This window comes from Lytechinus variegatus, chromosome 2 (genome assembly GCF_018143015.1).
Source record: "Lytechinus variegatus isolate NC3 chromosome 2, Lvar_3.0, whole genome shotgun sequence".
Taxonomy (NCBI): Eukaryota; Metazoa; Echinodermata; class Echinoidea; order Temnopleuroida; family Toxopneustidae; genus Lytechinus; species Lytechinus variegatus.
The window spans coordinates 72,697,124-72,713,403 of record NC_054741.1 but is presented as its reverse complement, the minus strand read 5'-3'; the positions used below and the strand labels follow the sequence as shown (position 1 = coordinate 72,713,403).

Below are 16,280 nucleotides of genomic sequence, written 5' to 3'. Positions count from 1 at the left end.
TAAGGTTTGTAGATTCTTTTAAGCCGTTGGGCAGGGAATTCCAATACACAGGTCCAAAATAGATAAACGAGTTTTTCGCTATAGAATCGCTAATATAGTACGGGTAGGGGGTAGATGATAACAGTTACGTTGTCTCGTTGGGTAATCGTGTAAAGAGGAGTTTTTACAGAACATATTTGAAAAAAATTGGGAGATCATCTTTGTTTACTTTGTACATAAATTGGGCGAGTTGGAAAAGATATAAATCGCTCACTTTAATAATATTATTTTGGAAGAATAGTATATCTGTGTGTGATCTGAATTGGGTTTGAAATTTTTTTCTAAGAGTCTTCTTCTGCAGCAACAGTATTCTTTGTAATTGTGTTTGGATTGCACAACCCCATGCCAAAATGCCATAATTAATGTATGGTAATATTAATGTATGATACAGTGTAAGTAAAGTGTGAGATGGGAGAAATATTTGAGTTTGTTGATAATTCCGATGTTTCTTGAAATTGTTATGCATATATTATTGATGTGTGGTTTCCATGATAGCTTATTATCAATAGTAACCCCAAAAAATCTGGTCTCTGAAACATTTTCAAGAACAATATTGTCAAAAATTATGTTATCAGGAATTGTATTTATTCTGTTACTAAAAAGCATGAAATTCGTCTTTTGTAAGTTAAGTGATAGTTTATTCGCCTTAATCCAGTCAGTGACATGTATAAGTTCTGAGTTTACAATTCTTACAAGTTGGTTTACGTAAACATGAGAAAAGAAAATGTTCGAATCGTCAGCAAACAATACAAATGTTAGTAAAATTGAACTTTTTTTTTTAATGTCATTAATATATGTAATAAAAAGAAGACCACGGTAGGCCTAATCTACCCTGTGGTACTCCACATAAATAGGCAGAGTAGAATTAACATCACAAGATTTCTTACTATCCTCATTCATGTTTAGGTGAGACATGTTACAAAAAAGATCATCTGTTTCATGATTTTTTCTTGCTGTGAGTATAGATTTTGATAAAGATTCTTCATTTCTTTCAAAATTTGCTTTGGATCAGTAATTTCTCGATCTCCTACCTTTTATTTGTCTATAGGGCCTCATATGATTTTTTTCTGGTCGTATGCTAATAATTGTTTAAAATAATTTTCATTGATTTCACTTTCTTCAAACCAATTTAGCGCGCGATCACATCTTTAAGCCAACAACCTTTTGATTTTTCAGTAATTTAATTTCGTTTCTTTTCAGTTCCAAATTTTGCATAATGTCATTATCTGGAGAGATGATTACCCAGATGATTAAAAGTTGTTCGATTTTCTCAATATCTTTCTGTATTTCTGTCAACTTTTCCTTCGGTTTTCTGGGCTTTACCTTTGGTGAATTTCTTTGATATTGCACGAATTTTCATTTTAACGAAGTCCAAAGAGCTCTGACATCTGAAAACTCTTTCTTTCCCTGATCTATGGCAGATTTAATTTCTGCCCTCAAAATGTTGCATATAATCTTTATCAAAACACAAACTATTGTTTAACTTCCAATAAGATAGACCTATAATATTCCTCTGAAATTTATCCTTAAAAAACAAGCCTAAATAAATGACCGAGTGGTCCGAGGCAATGGATGGAACAATCATACATTTTGAAATTCTAACCTACTTTGGATTAAAAGATTAGTCTGTCTGTATGTTGGATCTTATCTGCTTCAAGACTGCTATGCTGCCACCATGCGGGCTAACTATGTTTGCCTAGCTAGCGGATCTAGGAACATTTTTGAGGTAATTTTTGATGAAATTGGAAAGGCCAGACAACCAACTGTTAGCACGCAGGTAACGTTTTTATATAGAACTATAAAGCCTTAGGGGAAATTGACATTGTTACGATCTGTGAATTGGTTACTTTGAAATAAATAATTCAAGAGAATGGTCGAAATTAAGATATAATGGGCAGATAGGGTAAAGTGGAATTGGAATGCGTTGTCCCATACGTTAGTTTCGATGTGTGGTAACCCAGGGAGCCGGAGCCCAGGGCAGGGCCAGGGCCCAGGCCCCGTCTTAAGCCCCAAGGTCACCGCACACCTTACGACCCGACTGGTTGGCGACTGGCTTGTGACCGAGTGAGGGAAGATGTGACTTCACAGCAGTTGTCAGCTTCAGAGTCGCAGACCGGACAGAGACAAGTCGCAAGGAAAATCAGAACTTTAACTAGGATTTGACATGTCGAATCCTTAATGACTGGATCACAAGCTCAATCCAACTTCCAGTCAATCAGACAGCAGAGTTGCACGGCGCGCATATGTCTATGATAAACAACACGCATGCGCAGTAGTAAGCACACTTTCTCAGCTCAGTTGCTATGCCAAAAAGCGCATGCGTGAGTCGCAGATCGGATCGCGAGGTATGCGGTGTCGAGGCTTATGACTACCTTGCGATTCATCTCCCCTCAGTCACAAGCCAGTTGTTTCATTAAAAAAAACAGAATTATGAATACACCTAATGCGTATAAACAAATAAAATTTTAAACTTAATACTATTAATAAGATGAGTTATGAGCAGTTTCTTACCAGACCGATCTCATGCTAGTAACTGCAAAATCTTCCCACGCTGCGTAATACAATGGGCTTGACCATTGACTTGCTTCGTGATGATGTTTCGTAGGTGAGCTATGTCATGAGTCGCCGTTCTAACAATCGAAAAAATTACTATTTAACAAATGATAATTATTTATATAAAGTTTACATTTCATTTTCTAAATAATTACTGATAATAATGGTAATTATTTAACTAAAATGTGAATTTATATAAATATAGATATAGTGTTAGTGCTAACCCTTATGCAATATTCTTGTTTGAAATAATTTTTTTTCTGTACTGTGACTGACTTAATTAAAGACTAAGTAAGTGATAAATGTCAATATTTAATACAATTTTTTTTACCACATCAGTGTGCAAGTGGGGTCATTCAACATTTTGAGCATGTGTTGTTTGTTTATAGATTTGACAAGGCGTGGCTGGTTTCAGGGAGCAAGTTGATAAAGTGTGTTGAACTCATTATATTGTATGTGAGTGAATTCAGAAAAGATGTTGGTGAAAAATCAAGTTATTTGTATAACAAAGTTGCCTTTATTTTATGTTTTATAGTGAACTGGTTTCATTTCAGATGTTTATGTATATTTACTCTTATTGATGTTGCATCATGGGAGATAATTCTGCTGGGGATTTCGGATCATCTTACTATCGATCTCTAGATCCTGTTAAAAACCTCAAGATCAGGTAGGTTTTTATGAAAAGTAATAGATATTTCCTTTCTTTGAAATATTTTTGGTCATTAGATAGTAATTATAATGATATTAATGGCATGTATATGTAGCGAATATGACAATATGTACATGTATGTATACACTGTAATGAAGTGATGCAAGGAAATATTAGTAATGTAACATCAGGCCCTTAGCATTAAACATTTTACTTAAAAAAAAATTCCAGTAAAATATACATTGTATATGTGGAGTGCAGCCAAGGCAAAATAAAACCATTAATAAACTAGATTAACTCTAACTAAGATTTGAGGCTTGAGCAAAGTTGAAACTTATTTCTCAATCACAGTCCAGAAAGTAATCTGTTGAAATATTCAGATTTTTATTGATGCTTATTTCACAAATTAACAGTGCATTTAATTTGTCACATGTCCATTTTACTGTTTCTCACAGAGTGCATTTGAAGAGAGTAACAGGAGCAAGTCTGGTACCTAAGGCCATAGCACCAGGAGGTAATAAGAATGAAGATGGAGCAGAAGGCCAAGAAGGGATACCCTTGAAGACTCTAAGCAAGAAAACCAGTGCTGCTGGAGGAGAAGGGAGCACATCAAAAGAAGGTAAGAAAAAACAAAGTTATAACTGTTGTTTCTGTAGATTGTTTTTATTCTGTTAATGTTATTCGTTAATTCATTTAATGTATTTATTCATTCAAGAATAGATAAAAAAACCCCACAATATTGCTAAAACATTATCATTTACTGGTAATTCACATCAACACTTTTTTTTTTTTGGGGGGGGGGTTTTGACCAATTTTGGCTGAGAATGTAAAATGATTTTTCCATGATCTTCTAAAATTAATAAATTGATTATTGAACTCTATTTCACAAACTGGTTATTATATATGTAAGATGTTGTGTCCCATAGGCTTTATTTTGTTTTCATTCTGTATAACATGTATATCCATATGTTGATGTAACTAGGTTAGTTTTTATGCTCCCGCAGATGAAGTCCGGAGGGGGCATTACACGTTGCCCCTGTCTGTCTGTCCTTTTGTCCGTCTTTCCATCCCCCCACTTAAAATTTGGGTGTGTAGGTAGAGGACACCAAAATACAGGCTAAGTTTGTATTCAGAGTCCGCAGGTCAAAGGTCACAGCTCATTAAATATGCAAGTTGATTTCCGCATAATAACTTATAAAATATTCAACAGATTTAAAAATGTTTGCTTTAAAATATTCAATGGATTAAATTTTTTTTTGGCGTGTAGGTAGATGACACCAAAATACAGGCTAGGTTTGAAATCGGAGACCACAGGTCAAAGGTCACAGCTCATTATATATGCAAGTTGGTTTCTGCATGATAACTTATGAAATATTTCACAGATTCTTTCTTCTAATTTACCTCTGTTTACATAATCCTCATAAATTTCACCATCAACAATGTTGCCATTACCTATATCCTAGCAATCATCACGATAATATCACCAACACCACCATCATTGTCATTATCATCATCAGTTGCAATACCGTCACAATCATCATCATCACCACCACTACCAACTCCACCTGCATCTCCACCACCACCACCTCCACTACTACCACCACCATCATCGTCATCATCAGTGGCAATACCGTCACTATCATCATCATCATCTTTGACATCAGTTTCATCATCATCATCATCATCATCACCACCACTACCACCTCCACCACCACCACTACTACCACCACCATCATCGTCATCATCAGTGGCAATACCGTCACTATCATCATCATCGTCTGACATTAGTTTCATCATCATCATCATCATCTCCACCACTACCACCTCCTCCACCTGCATCTCCACCACCACCACCACCACTGTCATCATCATCATCATCATCAGTGGTAATTCTGTCACTATCATCATCATCGTCTTTGACGTCAGTTTCACTATCACCTCCTCCACCTGGATCTCCACCACCACCACTACTACTACCACCACCCCTCCCGCCACCACTCTACCAATTAATTACATTCTTATACTCTTCTCCAAGCAGAAAAGCCAAACACATCAAATGAGGAGGTTTATGTATTCAGCTGGCAGGAGAAAGTGTTCAGCCGACGGGAGGTGCAGCTATACTCCAATGAGGCATCTTGCGAGTGTCCGCTTGAGCAAAAATACTTCAGTGAAATTAAGGAACAGAAGGCCAAAGGAGGCAGAATAACCAAGCGTCTTTTTACCTATACTGATTATGATAGCTTCACCCATAGGGAAGAGGTAAGACTGGAAGTATCAATGGTAAATTCTGTTATAAGCTACTGAAGTCATGATATGGGCAATTCCACAGGTTGGGACAAATCTGTAACGTGAGTAACCGACACATTCCAAAGATTTGCCAGGAGCATAATAGAATTTCCCAAGTTTTGTTTTTATACAAAGGATAGTCAGACTGTGTACTTTGTTGTGATACGGAGATGTTTAGTTCCTATCAATAATAATGGAGTTACAGCTCCAAGTATGAGTCAAGGTGTCTCCAAATGTAACGTGAGTAACCGTGGAATAGCCCATATGATACTGTAGGAGCTGTTATTTTCGCGGGGGTTTTATTTTCGCGGATTTCGCGAATTGCCGATCGGCCGCGAATTTAACAACACGCGAAAATTTTGACACATTTCTTAGTCAGCGCCAATGCCCCCAACAGCAAAGCTTTGCTATTGAAAATATCCCGCAGAATGAAAGAATTGAGATATGCACCTCTATATGTACAAAAAATAAGGCTTAGAAAGTACAGTTATTGATTCAAAAAGTTAGCTAGAATTTCACTTTTTTTAATTTCTCAAACAAAATCAGGGCCTAAACTATTTTCTAACATTATTTTATCAATATTTATACACTCACTGTAATATTAAAATGTATTTTCCATGAAGCAATTTGATTTTATTGTCATCTGATTGACTCTATACACACGTATTGGTAGCTATTTGCATACTCATTAATATTCATAAGTCACATGACGGGAATATTTTAGGTGAACATTCTGTTCACTAAATTCCACAATTTTGCACTTTTTACCAACTTTTTGAAAAGTGAATCGAACAAAACACAAATTCCAAAGATTGCTTTACCCTATAGATCCTGTGGCATGATGAATTTTTAGATCTAAAGGTTAAAAAAGTGAAATTTAAGCCACTTTTCCACAATTTGTAACTGTTTTTACAGGGACATATTTATGTACAAAAGACATATCAGCACAGTGACTTAGAGGAGTGTAGATATTTCCACATGAATTGCTCTAGTTTTTCTTCTTTGAAATGCTGTGGAAATGTATGGTCATAGAGATGTATATTCTCTATGTGTATGGTACATCTTCCGATCGCGAATTTAACAACCCGCGAAAATGTCGGGACCCCCGCGATTCGCGAAATATTCTGTACGCAAAAATAACAGCTTTTAAAGTAGTTTATTGATATTACCAAGAATTCATTGACTGATAAATGATTTTTTTTTATTGTAGGAAAGTCTTGCAACCACCTCGCCAAATGAGGAAGCTTCGTTTCTCGCAGAGAAGATGAGAAATGTACGGAGAAGAAAGAAGATTGAGAGAAAAAAGAGAGATGTGTGAGTACTTTAAGACCAATTGGTTCTTCTTCCACCTTACTGACAAAGTCAGATTGAATAGCTACTACACTGAAGCCATTTTAGGAAAAACGATATTTTTACTTGGTTATAGTGCTCTATTTTTGATGTAGGGACAGTGATTTTCCGCGATCACGGAAAACGGACGGAATTCACGGAAAAGGCCTTTTGAAACGGAAAGTGGCATTTCAAACGGAAAATCACGGAAAACGTATTTTCCCTCAAAATACACAGAATAGCAACAGAAATTACTCCAAAATAACAACAAAATGAGAATATCAAATGGCCACAAAACCCCAGAAAGCACGATCTCACTTCGCTACAATCATGACAATTCACACATCGTGACTGCTCTCGACATCAGCACACTCGATAGTACCCCGCGATCGTACCCGGCCGGCCGGGTTGAGCTTCACATCGCTTCAGATCGCTCAACTGCACGGTCGTGTGTTGCTGCCCTCTACGTTTGAAGATGTAACAGCACGATATCATGGTCTTTAAATCCAAGTTGGCGGATTGGCGAAAGTCGTTGACTGATGACAACGATGTCCCAAAAAACCCAAAATTATCGATGAAATTTAATTTCACCGTAAGATAATGCTAATCATGTGAAAGGTGAGGATGTATGCATGCTAAATCAGTTTGAAAAATCATTAAATACACCAGCATAGATCCGATTAGAACGGATTCTATTGTGTTGTTGGTACAGTAGCAGATATAAATTTTGGCCAGTGCGAGTGTATGCGCTTTGATTTTGCTATTGAATGTGTAAACGGAATTGTCACTTTTCCGTGTGTACAACGTCTATGGGGAAACGGAATTTCCGTTTTCTGACGTGCTGAAACGGAATTTGAGATTTTCTGAAACGGAAAAGGCCATTTTTTGAAACGGAAAATCACTGTCCCTATTAATGGGTTCTTGGTTCCATTTCATAAGAAATACAATTATGGTTACTTTGCCATTATGGTATACTTTCATGGTAACAGGGCGATCAGAATTCAGGTTTCTATGGTGTGCACCTGAATAGGTAGCCTAGCTTAGTCAGGTAATAAATGATAGCAGGGCCCGCAGGGAAACAGTTTTATGAACTGTAGTGGCTACCCTGGGTGAATATACTGTTATGATTATTATTATGGTAGTTAACATGAAGATAGATAAGGCACTTTAGCAAGAGCTATGTATATTTCCATATTTTTTTGCAGGAATCCCGTCATGAAAGCCCGAAGCATTTTAGCTACCAAAGAAAAAAAAAAGAATAAAAGAAAAGTTGCTTTGAAATATGACATTATGTTGTATAATGGGGCAAACACGGAATATACCAGTAATTACGATTTTACAATTCTTGATTGAAGAAAGTATGTTTACACTGATTCTTTATTTGAAGAATTGTACTACATTTCTCATTCTCTTCACTTTACCATTGAATATGTAGACAAGGTGATCCAATGCTGATGCAAAGGAGGACTAATTTAGTGGTTGAAAGCCCTTCAGAGGAACAGAAAAAGAGTTCTCATGTCATTGATACACCTATAAACACCATGTATATCATGGCTGATCTTGGTATCATGGATAGGTATGTATAATTGCTTATTTAGTGTTTAATTATGTCAGTGCTCATTTTCTAGTGCTATGGTGTGTGATTGTGCAGCAGCAGCAATGGGGGGGGGGGAGTTTAAAATATCCAAGGTCAATGAAAGAGACATTGAATATGACTTCCAAAGCATTGAGGGTCTTGGATTAATTTAAGCTCTACCTGTGTCATGAAGTATGTGGTGTTGGACTTTGATTCTTAATGTGATTTTAGAATTATTCTTACACTAATTAACTTCAGTTGTAAACCACATGAATACCGACAGTGATGTAAAAGCTGATGTACTGTGCCATGTGAGAAAGCATGTCGGACGTGACTTTCCAGAATTAAAAAAAAATGGTTTGTTTGAGATTTTGGAGATTATAAAACCAAATAAAGGTTTGTGCATGTATTTTTAGAATTTAATTTAGATGTGCACTTTAGCATTTTTTCACTTATGAATTCTCTTTTCAGTGAACCCAGAGAAGAAGATGAATGCACTTTGTGTACCATCAAGGTAAGACTATCATCACATCTTAATTGGTGTTGCTTTTGTTATTGCACCAGGTGGATATTGTAGAGGGAGGGAGAGTGGGGAAATGAGAGAGAGAGAGGGAAAGAGAGATATAGTGTGTTTGTGTGAATGTATGGTTGTGCTTATATTTGTGTGAGTTTGTTGGGAAGGGGTACAGACTAACGGGTACAGTGCCCATATATATCAATCTATATTAGATTTAGAACAAAGACAAATCTATTGTAGACCAATGGTATAGTAATCTTTTAAAAATCAGGAAAAAACGAGTACATACTATATAATTTTTGAATAGGCATTGTATAGATATAAAGTAAGTGTGTCCATTTCTATCACAGGTATCTATGGGCGGAGTAATCACCGTATCCCCTGACTTCACTCATCATCGAGAGCCTTATACCATCGTGACTGACACGGGAGGGAGGGATACATTCCAGTACAGTTTGACATTAGCATCTACTGCTATGAGTTCTAAGGAACAAGCCAAGGAGAATAAGATGTACCATGAACTTCTCCAGAGACATACAGACATCATCACAGCTTACGTAGGCCAAGACTTTGAGCAGGTATGGGTCTTCTCTAATAATGCCCTGTTTGCTCCTTTTTTATTTTGTAATTTTCTCTTTGTCAGTAAGTCTTATTTAACATTTTAAAGGCATTTTTAGCTTGAATAGTGAATTAGATAGCATGTTTGACCTGAATAAAAACAAAAGACCCCATAGCATCCTAGTTTTGCTGTTATATTGCTGCTGACCAGCTGAAACATCAACACCTTTTTGGACCTTCCAAAATAGTAAGCTTTAAGTACCGGTAGGCTTGTTGCATTTACAAACTTTATATACCTTTGATGACCTATATTTTATGCTGTATGACGTTACTTTGAGATTGTCTGCTGTTTTTTTGTATACCATACAGGTGCCACCAAGTACATTGAGGTTGTGTATTCTTGGTGAGATAGTATCAGCCAAGAACTTTGAGTATGATGGTCTCTACGTACATTACTTTGTGGAATTACCTAGACGTAAGTTATATGAAATAAATGTTTAATCTTGGTGACTTGTTATCATAACTTCTAAATGGTGGTTTATTGGGGGTTTAACTACTACGCATTCAGCCCCAAGCAAACTAGTATATTGCTTATTTTTCAGTAAAATAATAATAGTACTTGTAATGAATACATATTAATTTCAATAAAATGAATTCTCTCTATTTTTTCTAGTCATTCTCCCAAATAAACTTTGTATTTGTTTCATCTTTTACTTCATGAATTGCCCAGTAATGACAAACTCCAATCAAAGCATTTATTTATTTGCAAAAATCTGATTTTTGGAGGTTTCAGAAAGAACATCTAGATTTTAATATGATGGTATCGAAACCAAAGTCTTTTTTGTCAATGTATACTTTAGACGTGTAAATCATACTATGAGCTGAAGCAGGTGAATAAATGCTAGTTCACCTTGGAATAGATTATTTCTAGATCGATAACATATAAATGTCTAGTATTTCTATTACTAATGTTCTAAACAGGATTGCTACTGCAGTTTGTAATTTTTGCTTTGTCATTATCATTGTTCTTGATCAGATTGGGAAGCTGATAGGGCTCAGATGTTATCTGGAGTAACACAAACCTGTTATACAAAGGAAATTGATAGAGTGAGTATGATAATACTATCTTTTTTATTTCTCTTCTTCTTCTTTTTCTTCTCTTCTTTTTATATGTAGTTAATAATTTACAAACCATTGTGACCTTTTATACATGGTTTTCATGTAACAGTGTCCCTGTATAATGAATTCAATTCAATGATCATTTCTGTTTTTAGTAATGATCAATTCAATTCAATGTTTTTTTTTTCAATTCCAATAGAAATCGGTGCAAAGTATAGAATGAAATAATAACAAATACATTGTACAGTAATAAGGCAGAAAATCTAAGATAAAACAAAAAATAATACAATATCATAATTGGGTGGTCATAAAAACCTATCAAGGTTTGTCAAGATGATCACCCTTATATAACTAAAATAAGTCACATTAAAATTACAAATGTAGTATATATGCTAATTTAAGTGCCAATATGAAATTCAATAATTGAGGTCATTTGATATTTACACAGTGAATATGAAAATGAAAACACATTAAACCAGATAAACCCAACACATAAACACACTAGGGCAATAAAAATCTTTGCTTTCACAATTTATTGATTAAATATAGTCTAAATTTCCTGCTAAAACCATTTGTTTAACTGATTGATCTTATTTCCATTGCAAGATCATTCCAATCAGCTGGAGACTATAGTGTATTATGGAGTATATTTTTTTTATGTTTAAAAAGTAATATTGCACAGAAGTAGCAGCTGAGTTGATAGATATGAAGAAAATTGAATTTCACGAAAAGTTTAGGAGTGTGGGCCAATCTGTAAGAAAATGAACATTTCGAAAACAGTCCAAAACCTCTTATCCGGACATGTTGGGACCAGCAGCAATCCGAATAAGGGATTTATCCGGATCTGGGAGACCCAATATTAAATACATGCAGCTGCCTCCCCAATGGTAGTTGCACGTAGTCTATTGTAGTGAACGTACACAGACAGTATTTCACTGTCAGCCATTGTTGTACTGACTGTAGGCTCACACATGATAGATGGCGCTGTCCGAAATGCAAGACAAGGCCTGAGCAAGACATGGGTTGTGTTTTTCCTGGAAAAAAAGAGAATGTGATAAAATGGTTGCGCTGTGCCCTGATTTACTGGAAAATTATCGTGTCTAAGTTCTTTTGGTGATTTGGGTCAGACAATTGTCATAAAAGATAATGTGTTTGTAGGTAGATGATATTGGAAAATGTATGTATTCAAAGTGAGTTTTCTGATTTTTTTTATTGTAGATTGAAATCTTGGATATTTTTTTTTACGTTCTTTATATGATTATTCCATGCAAGTCTTTTGTCAATTAAAATGCGTAAAAGGTGACTTACACGTTTGATAACTTAATTATTCATTTTAATATTTATTACTTCAATATTTTTTACTCTATTATACCCATGAAATAATATATAGTTTGATTTATCCATATTTAAAAAGACTGTTATAATAAAACCATGAGGTAATGATCACAAAATGAATATTTCAACATAAACAACATGAAAGTTTTTTAATTATAAATGAAAACTTATACTCTTGGAGAAAATTAGTGTATTACATCAGTACAGTATATTCAACATTTGACCTTCCACTAGTCAAATAATCACCTAATGTGAAGCATTATTTCAGACTAGAATGTGCAAAACAAGTGATAATAACATCTTTTAAGTCAAAGTTTGCCTAAGACGAACAGATATCTGTGATCCTTAGAGATTCAACATTAGTAGAGTTACCTGTAATCACCTGTAATGGTTTTCCATCATGAAACTGATTTTTTTTCTAAGCTATAATTGATATCAATAATATCAATGTCGACGATTTGGATGTACTGTTGATTCCCTCAGGAATACACATCCTACTTCAGCCATCCATTTGATATGGAAGTATACTACCAGATGAAAGATTTTACAGAGGAGGACCAGGATACTCTTCCTAAGTGGCCTCAACTATTCCTAGAGGTCCTATCACTAGATTCCTGGCAGAGGTATAGGACTGAAGGCTATGGGTGCATCACTCTACCCCCTAATCCTGGTATGTAGAGGTCATTTAAGCCTTTGTTCATGGTAAACAAGATTGCCTTTGTTCTTCCTGGAGAACTGAATGAACAACAATTGATTCACCATTAAAATCATGAGCCGAACAAAATGTTGACTTTTTAACAGTATAGTGATGCTGATGTACAACCGCTCCATTCCTTTTGAAGTTCTATAATGTATCCCCATATTTCTTCATATGCCTTCATATTCCTTCATATTCCTGCGTGTAATAGGTACCTACTCTTTTGATGTGAACATGTGGCGACCGTTGGGAAGGAGCTCGTATGATGAAATGAGGCGTTTTTTCATTGGTGGATCCCCGGAGCTTGAAGACCCGAGCTATGTGTCGGTACCGCTCACTCACGATGGGAAGGTGCTTAGTCGGTTTGGACTCATGACTGAGACAACAGGGAGTGTGACAGTCAAACTGAATCTCATGCAACAGAGCAGGTAGGGGCTTGATTGGTGATTTCAAGTTTGGTGTTGGTGTCAGTCTTCAGAGCACAATTCAGAATGTCTCCCTTAACTCCTAATGTGGGCTCATAAAAAATGATTCAAATCTTTTTGACAGCTCAATACTAAGCTAGATTCATTTCAGGACTAGCCTCATTTCAAGTTTGGTGTTGTGCTGATGAAAAATATCAGCCCAACACGAACACCAAATGTTGAACACTAAACTTAAAATAATAATCTGTAATAACATACTTATTCACATGTCTTGTATGATACTGATTGCCATCCTTGACACTTGTGGTGTTTCGTATATGATAAAACTATCCCCCCAAAATAATCGAAAATATATATTAATATAAAATAGATATTACAGTGAGACTTTGATCTGTTATCACATAGAGGATTGTTTTGAAGCATACTGTAATCCTTGTGGAATGTGGCAAAATTGCGTGAATGTTCTATAGAGTAGTGGAAAATCATTTATCTTTCTATTGGGTTTAAATCATGAATCTTGTGTAATGATAAAAATGATATATATTTTTAAGCGTTGTTACACATTGTTAAGGATCTAGGAACTATTATGCTATTTGAAATAACTGTATCACTTTGGCTTAGATGTATCAGATGACCTGAAAACTGGACAACTGGTATTCAAACAAATGGATACAAACTGTGTCGCTAACAATTTCAACATTATATTTTCCTTGTGTTTACAGGGCTTTCATGGATCAGACATCAAAACGGAAGAATGTTGGAACTTTGATTGACAAATTAGGGTGAGTTCAGTAGTGAATCACAAAGGGAAAATTAAAGGTATTTTGAGTGTTATCAAGTTTTATATTATTTAAATTTTAAATATAATTTTTATGGTATTTTATGTCAGATATTGTGTTTTCATATTCTTAATTCTTGCATTTCATGGTGCTTGCTCCACTTGTGGCTTGACAAGTTTTTCCTAGATAGCATACACCACAACTGAGAAATAGCATACACCACAACTGAGAAATAAAAAACTGAAGAATCCCAAGCAGAGAGAAGAATAAGGATAAATCAATTGAACTACAACTTAGGTCCCAGAAAAACTGTAGTTTTTAATAAAATATGTAAACCTTTGAAGATGTGCCTACCTTTATAACCAGGATATTATTACACAACTGTATTATTACTATTGTATTGAGGGTGAGTGGAAATACTCTCATTTATTTCTTTCAATAATATATACATGTAAAAACATACAAATATCATACATCATTTTCAACTCTCATAAGCTTTTGAATGTTGAAACTGAAGTTGATATTTTCTTCCCTTGCAGTGGAATGACAATGCAGGCATCCGTAGCAAGTGTCATGGGTAAGTACACTCATTGTCTTAGTCAATCTCTCCTTGTTATCAATGACGTATCATCACATCCAAATACAAACTGCATTTTAAAGGTGCAGTTGAATCTTTGGTGTTAGAATAGAAGGTATTTGATGTGAGATGTGCACTGTTGACTTGTCCATTTTAACAATTTGTTGTAAAGTCTTCATCCCCCATTCCCTTTTGAACTGTACCCGGGTAATAGAAATATCTGTGAAACACTGAGTTGTTCCAATTTATTAAGCACTATAAGGGGATAATCATCAAGATGTTATTATATAAAAGAGCCAAAGAGTTACTGGATTTAGTTATACTACAAAGTGTGGAGTATTAAAGACACAAATGTTTTTATTAACATCAGAAACGATGATTGTAAATTATTTTGCTGATAAGAATAAAGAGAAAAAGGAAACACTAACTTGTAAAACTTTTTTTTTCCAGATTTGTTCCAGAAAGCAAGGAGGAGAATGCAGAATGCCAAGGATACATTAACAAAAATATGAAACTTTATAATGGAACAGTTGAAAACATCTGAAGGAATAATGTTTGAGTGGACATGAACCAAAATATAACCCAGTGTGAAATGGTCTGGAAGAGGATATTTCTTTCCTTGGAAAAGATGGATCCTTTCAGATGACGGTAGAAGAAATGATCATGTTCCAGAGGAAAATTGATAATTGATTACCGGTAGATGTGTATTAAGTTACAAGGAGCATTTTAAAGATGACTCTGAGATGATATTGATGTACATTCAGGTATTAGCATTGGTGTGTTTTGTATGGATCCCTGACTCAAACGACTTCACAGGATGATTACAGCGTTGACAATTTGTCCTGCCTGATATAGATCACATGACCAATAATACTGATAAGAGGAGCGTCGTGGCCCAGTAGATTAGTCTCTTGACTTTGAAACAGAGGGTCGTGGGTTCAAATCCCAGCCATGGCGTAATTTCTTTCAGCAAGGAATTCATCCACAGTGTGCTGCACTCGACCCAGGTGAGGTAAATGGGTACCGGCAGGAAGTAATTCCTCAAAAAGCTGTGTGCACCTGAATAGGTAGCCTAGCTTAGCTGGGTAATGATAATATCAGGGCCTGCTGGGAGAACAGTTTTATGAACTGAAGTGGCAACCCTGGGTAAATATACTGTTATTATTATCGTTATTATAAATACTTGCTTTAAAAAATAAGGCAGCTTAATGATAAAAACCCGAAAAGCTATGCACACTGCATATGCCTTGATGAAAACTACCATATACATTTAAATGCTTTGGTCTGAGCATCTGCCATGGGAGCTGGAGACCGTTGCTCCTTTCCCATATTTAGTTTTCATCGTTACCTGTGAAAGGCAGTACAGTTGGGTTTATTTGTAAGTCTGCCCAGTATTTTTCTTGTGCCAGTAAGTACACAAATACCATTTGTAAAATGTCAATTTAATCAATTTTCTGGTCAAAATAGGTTGAGAACTTGTTTTTTAGTTGAATGCAAGGGAAACCAAGCAGCTGGCTGTATTGTGTGTAATATGAAGTGAATAAAGATGCTGGCTCATCTTGTTGAAATAGGGCACGGGGCACCACTGGTTATTTATTACAAAAAAAAATAATAACCCTAACCCTCGGGGGGGGGGGGGCATGATGGCCCCTTCAACATTTTTTTATTATTTTGAAAAAAAAATATTGAGGGATAGTGAGATTTATTTCAGAGCTTATTTAGTATCACTAATTGAAATAGACGAAAAAACAGAATGTGATCTGATAATGGCAAACTGCCCGTAAGGAAATGTACTTGTATTATTATTATCACTAGTACTGATTCAACTTTAGGTGCAGGGT

The 16,280-nt window shown here is 35.4% G+C and overlaps 1 protein-coding gene across 4 annotated transcripts; it reads left to right on the top strand.

Annotated features, from left to right (window-relative positions):
• Positions 1–1,712: 1,712 nt before the first annotated feature.
• Positions 1,713–15,426, top strand: LOC121408940 (Meckel syndrome type 1 protein-like). 4 transcript variants are annotated; one of them, XM_041600668.1, is made up of 15 exons: positions 1,713–1,816; positions 3,147–3,259; positions 3,697–3,860; positions 5,280–5,500; positions 6,738–6,841; positions 8,292–8,432; positions 8,904–8,946; positions 9,300–9,527; positions 9,877–9,982; positions 10,544–10,614; positions 12,445–12,631; positions 12,870–13,086; positions 13,806–13,865; positions 14,402–14,439; positions 14,890–15,426. In XM_041600668.1, the coding sequence occupies exons 2-15, from the start codon at positions 3,183–3,185 to the stop codon at positions 14,949–14,951; spliced, it is 1,719 nt and encodes a 572-aa protein (XP_041456602.1). In that variant the 5' UTR covers positions 1,713–1,816; positions 3,147–3,182; the 3' UTR covers positions 14,952–15,426. The 4 variants fall into 4 exon arrangements, with proteins under 4 accessions (XP_041456602.1, XP_041456599.1, XP_041456600.1 ...); XM_041600665.1 differs by having other exon boundaries at positions 5,277–5,500; XM_041600666.1 differs by having other exon boundaries at positions 1,735–1,816; positions 3,128–3,259; positions 5,277–5,500.
• Positions 15,427–16,280: the final 854 nt, after the last annotated feature.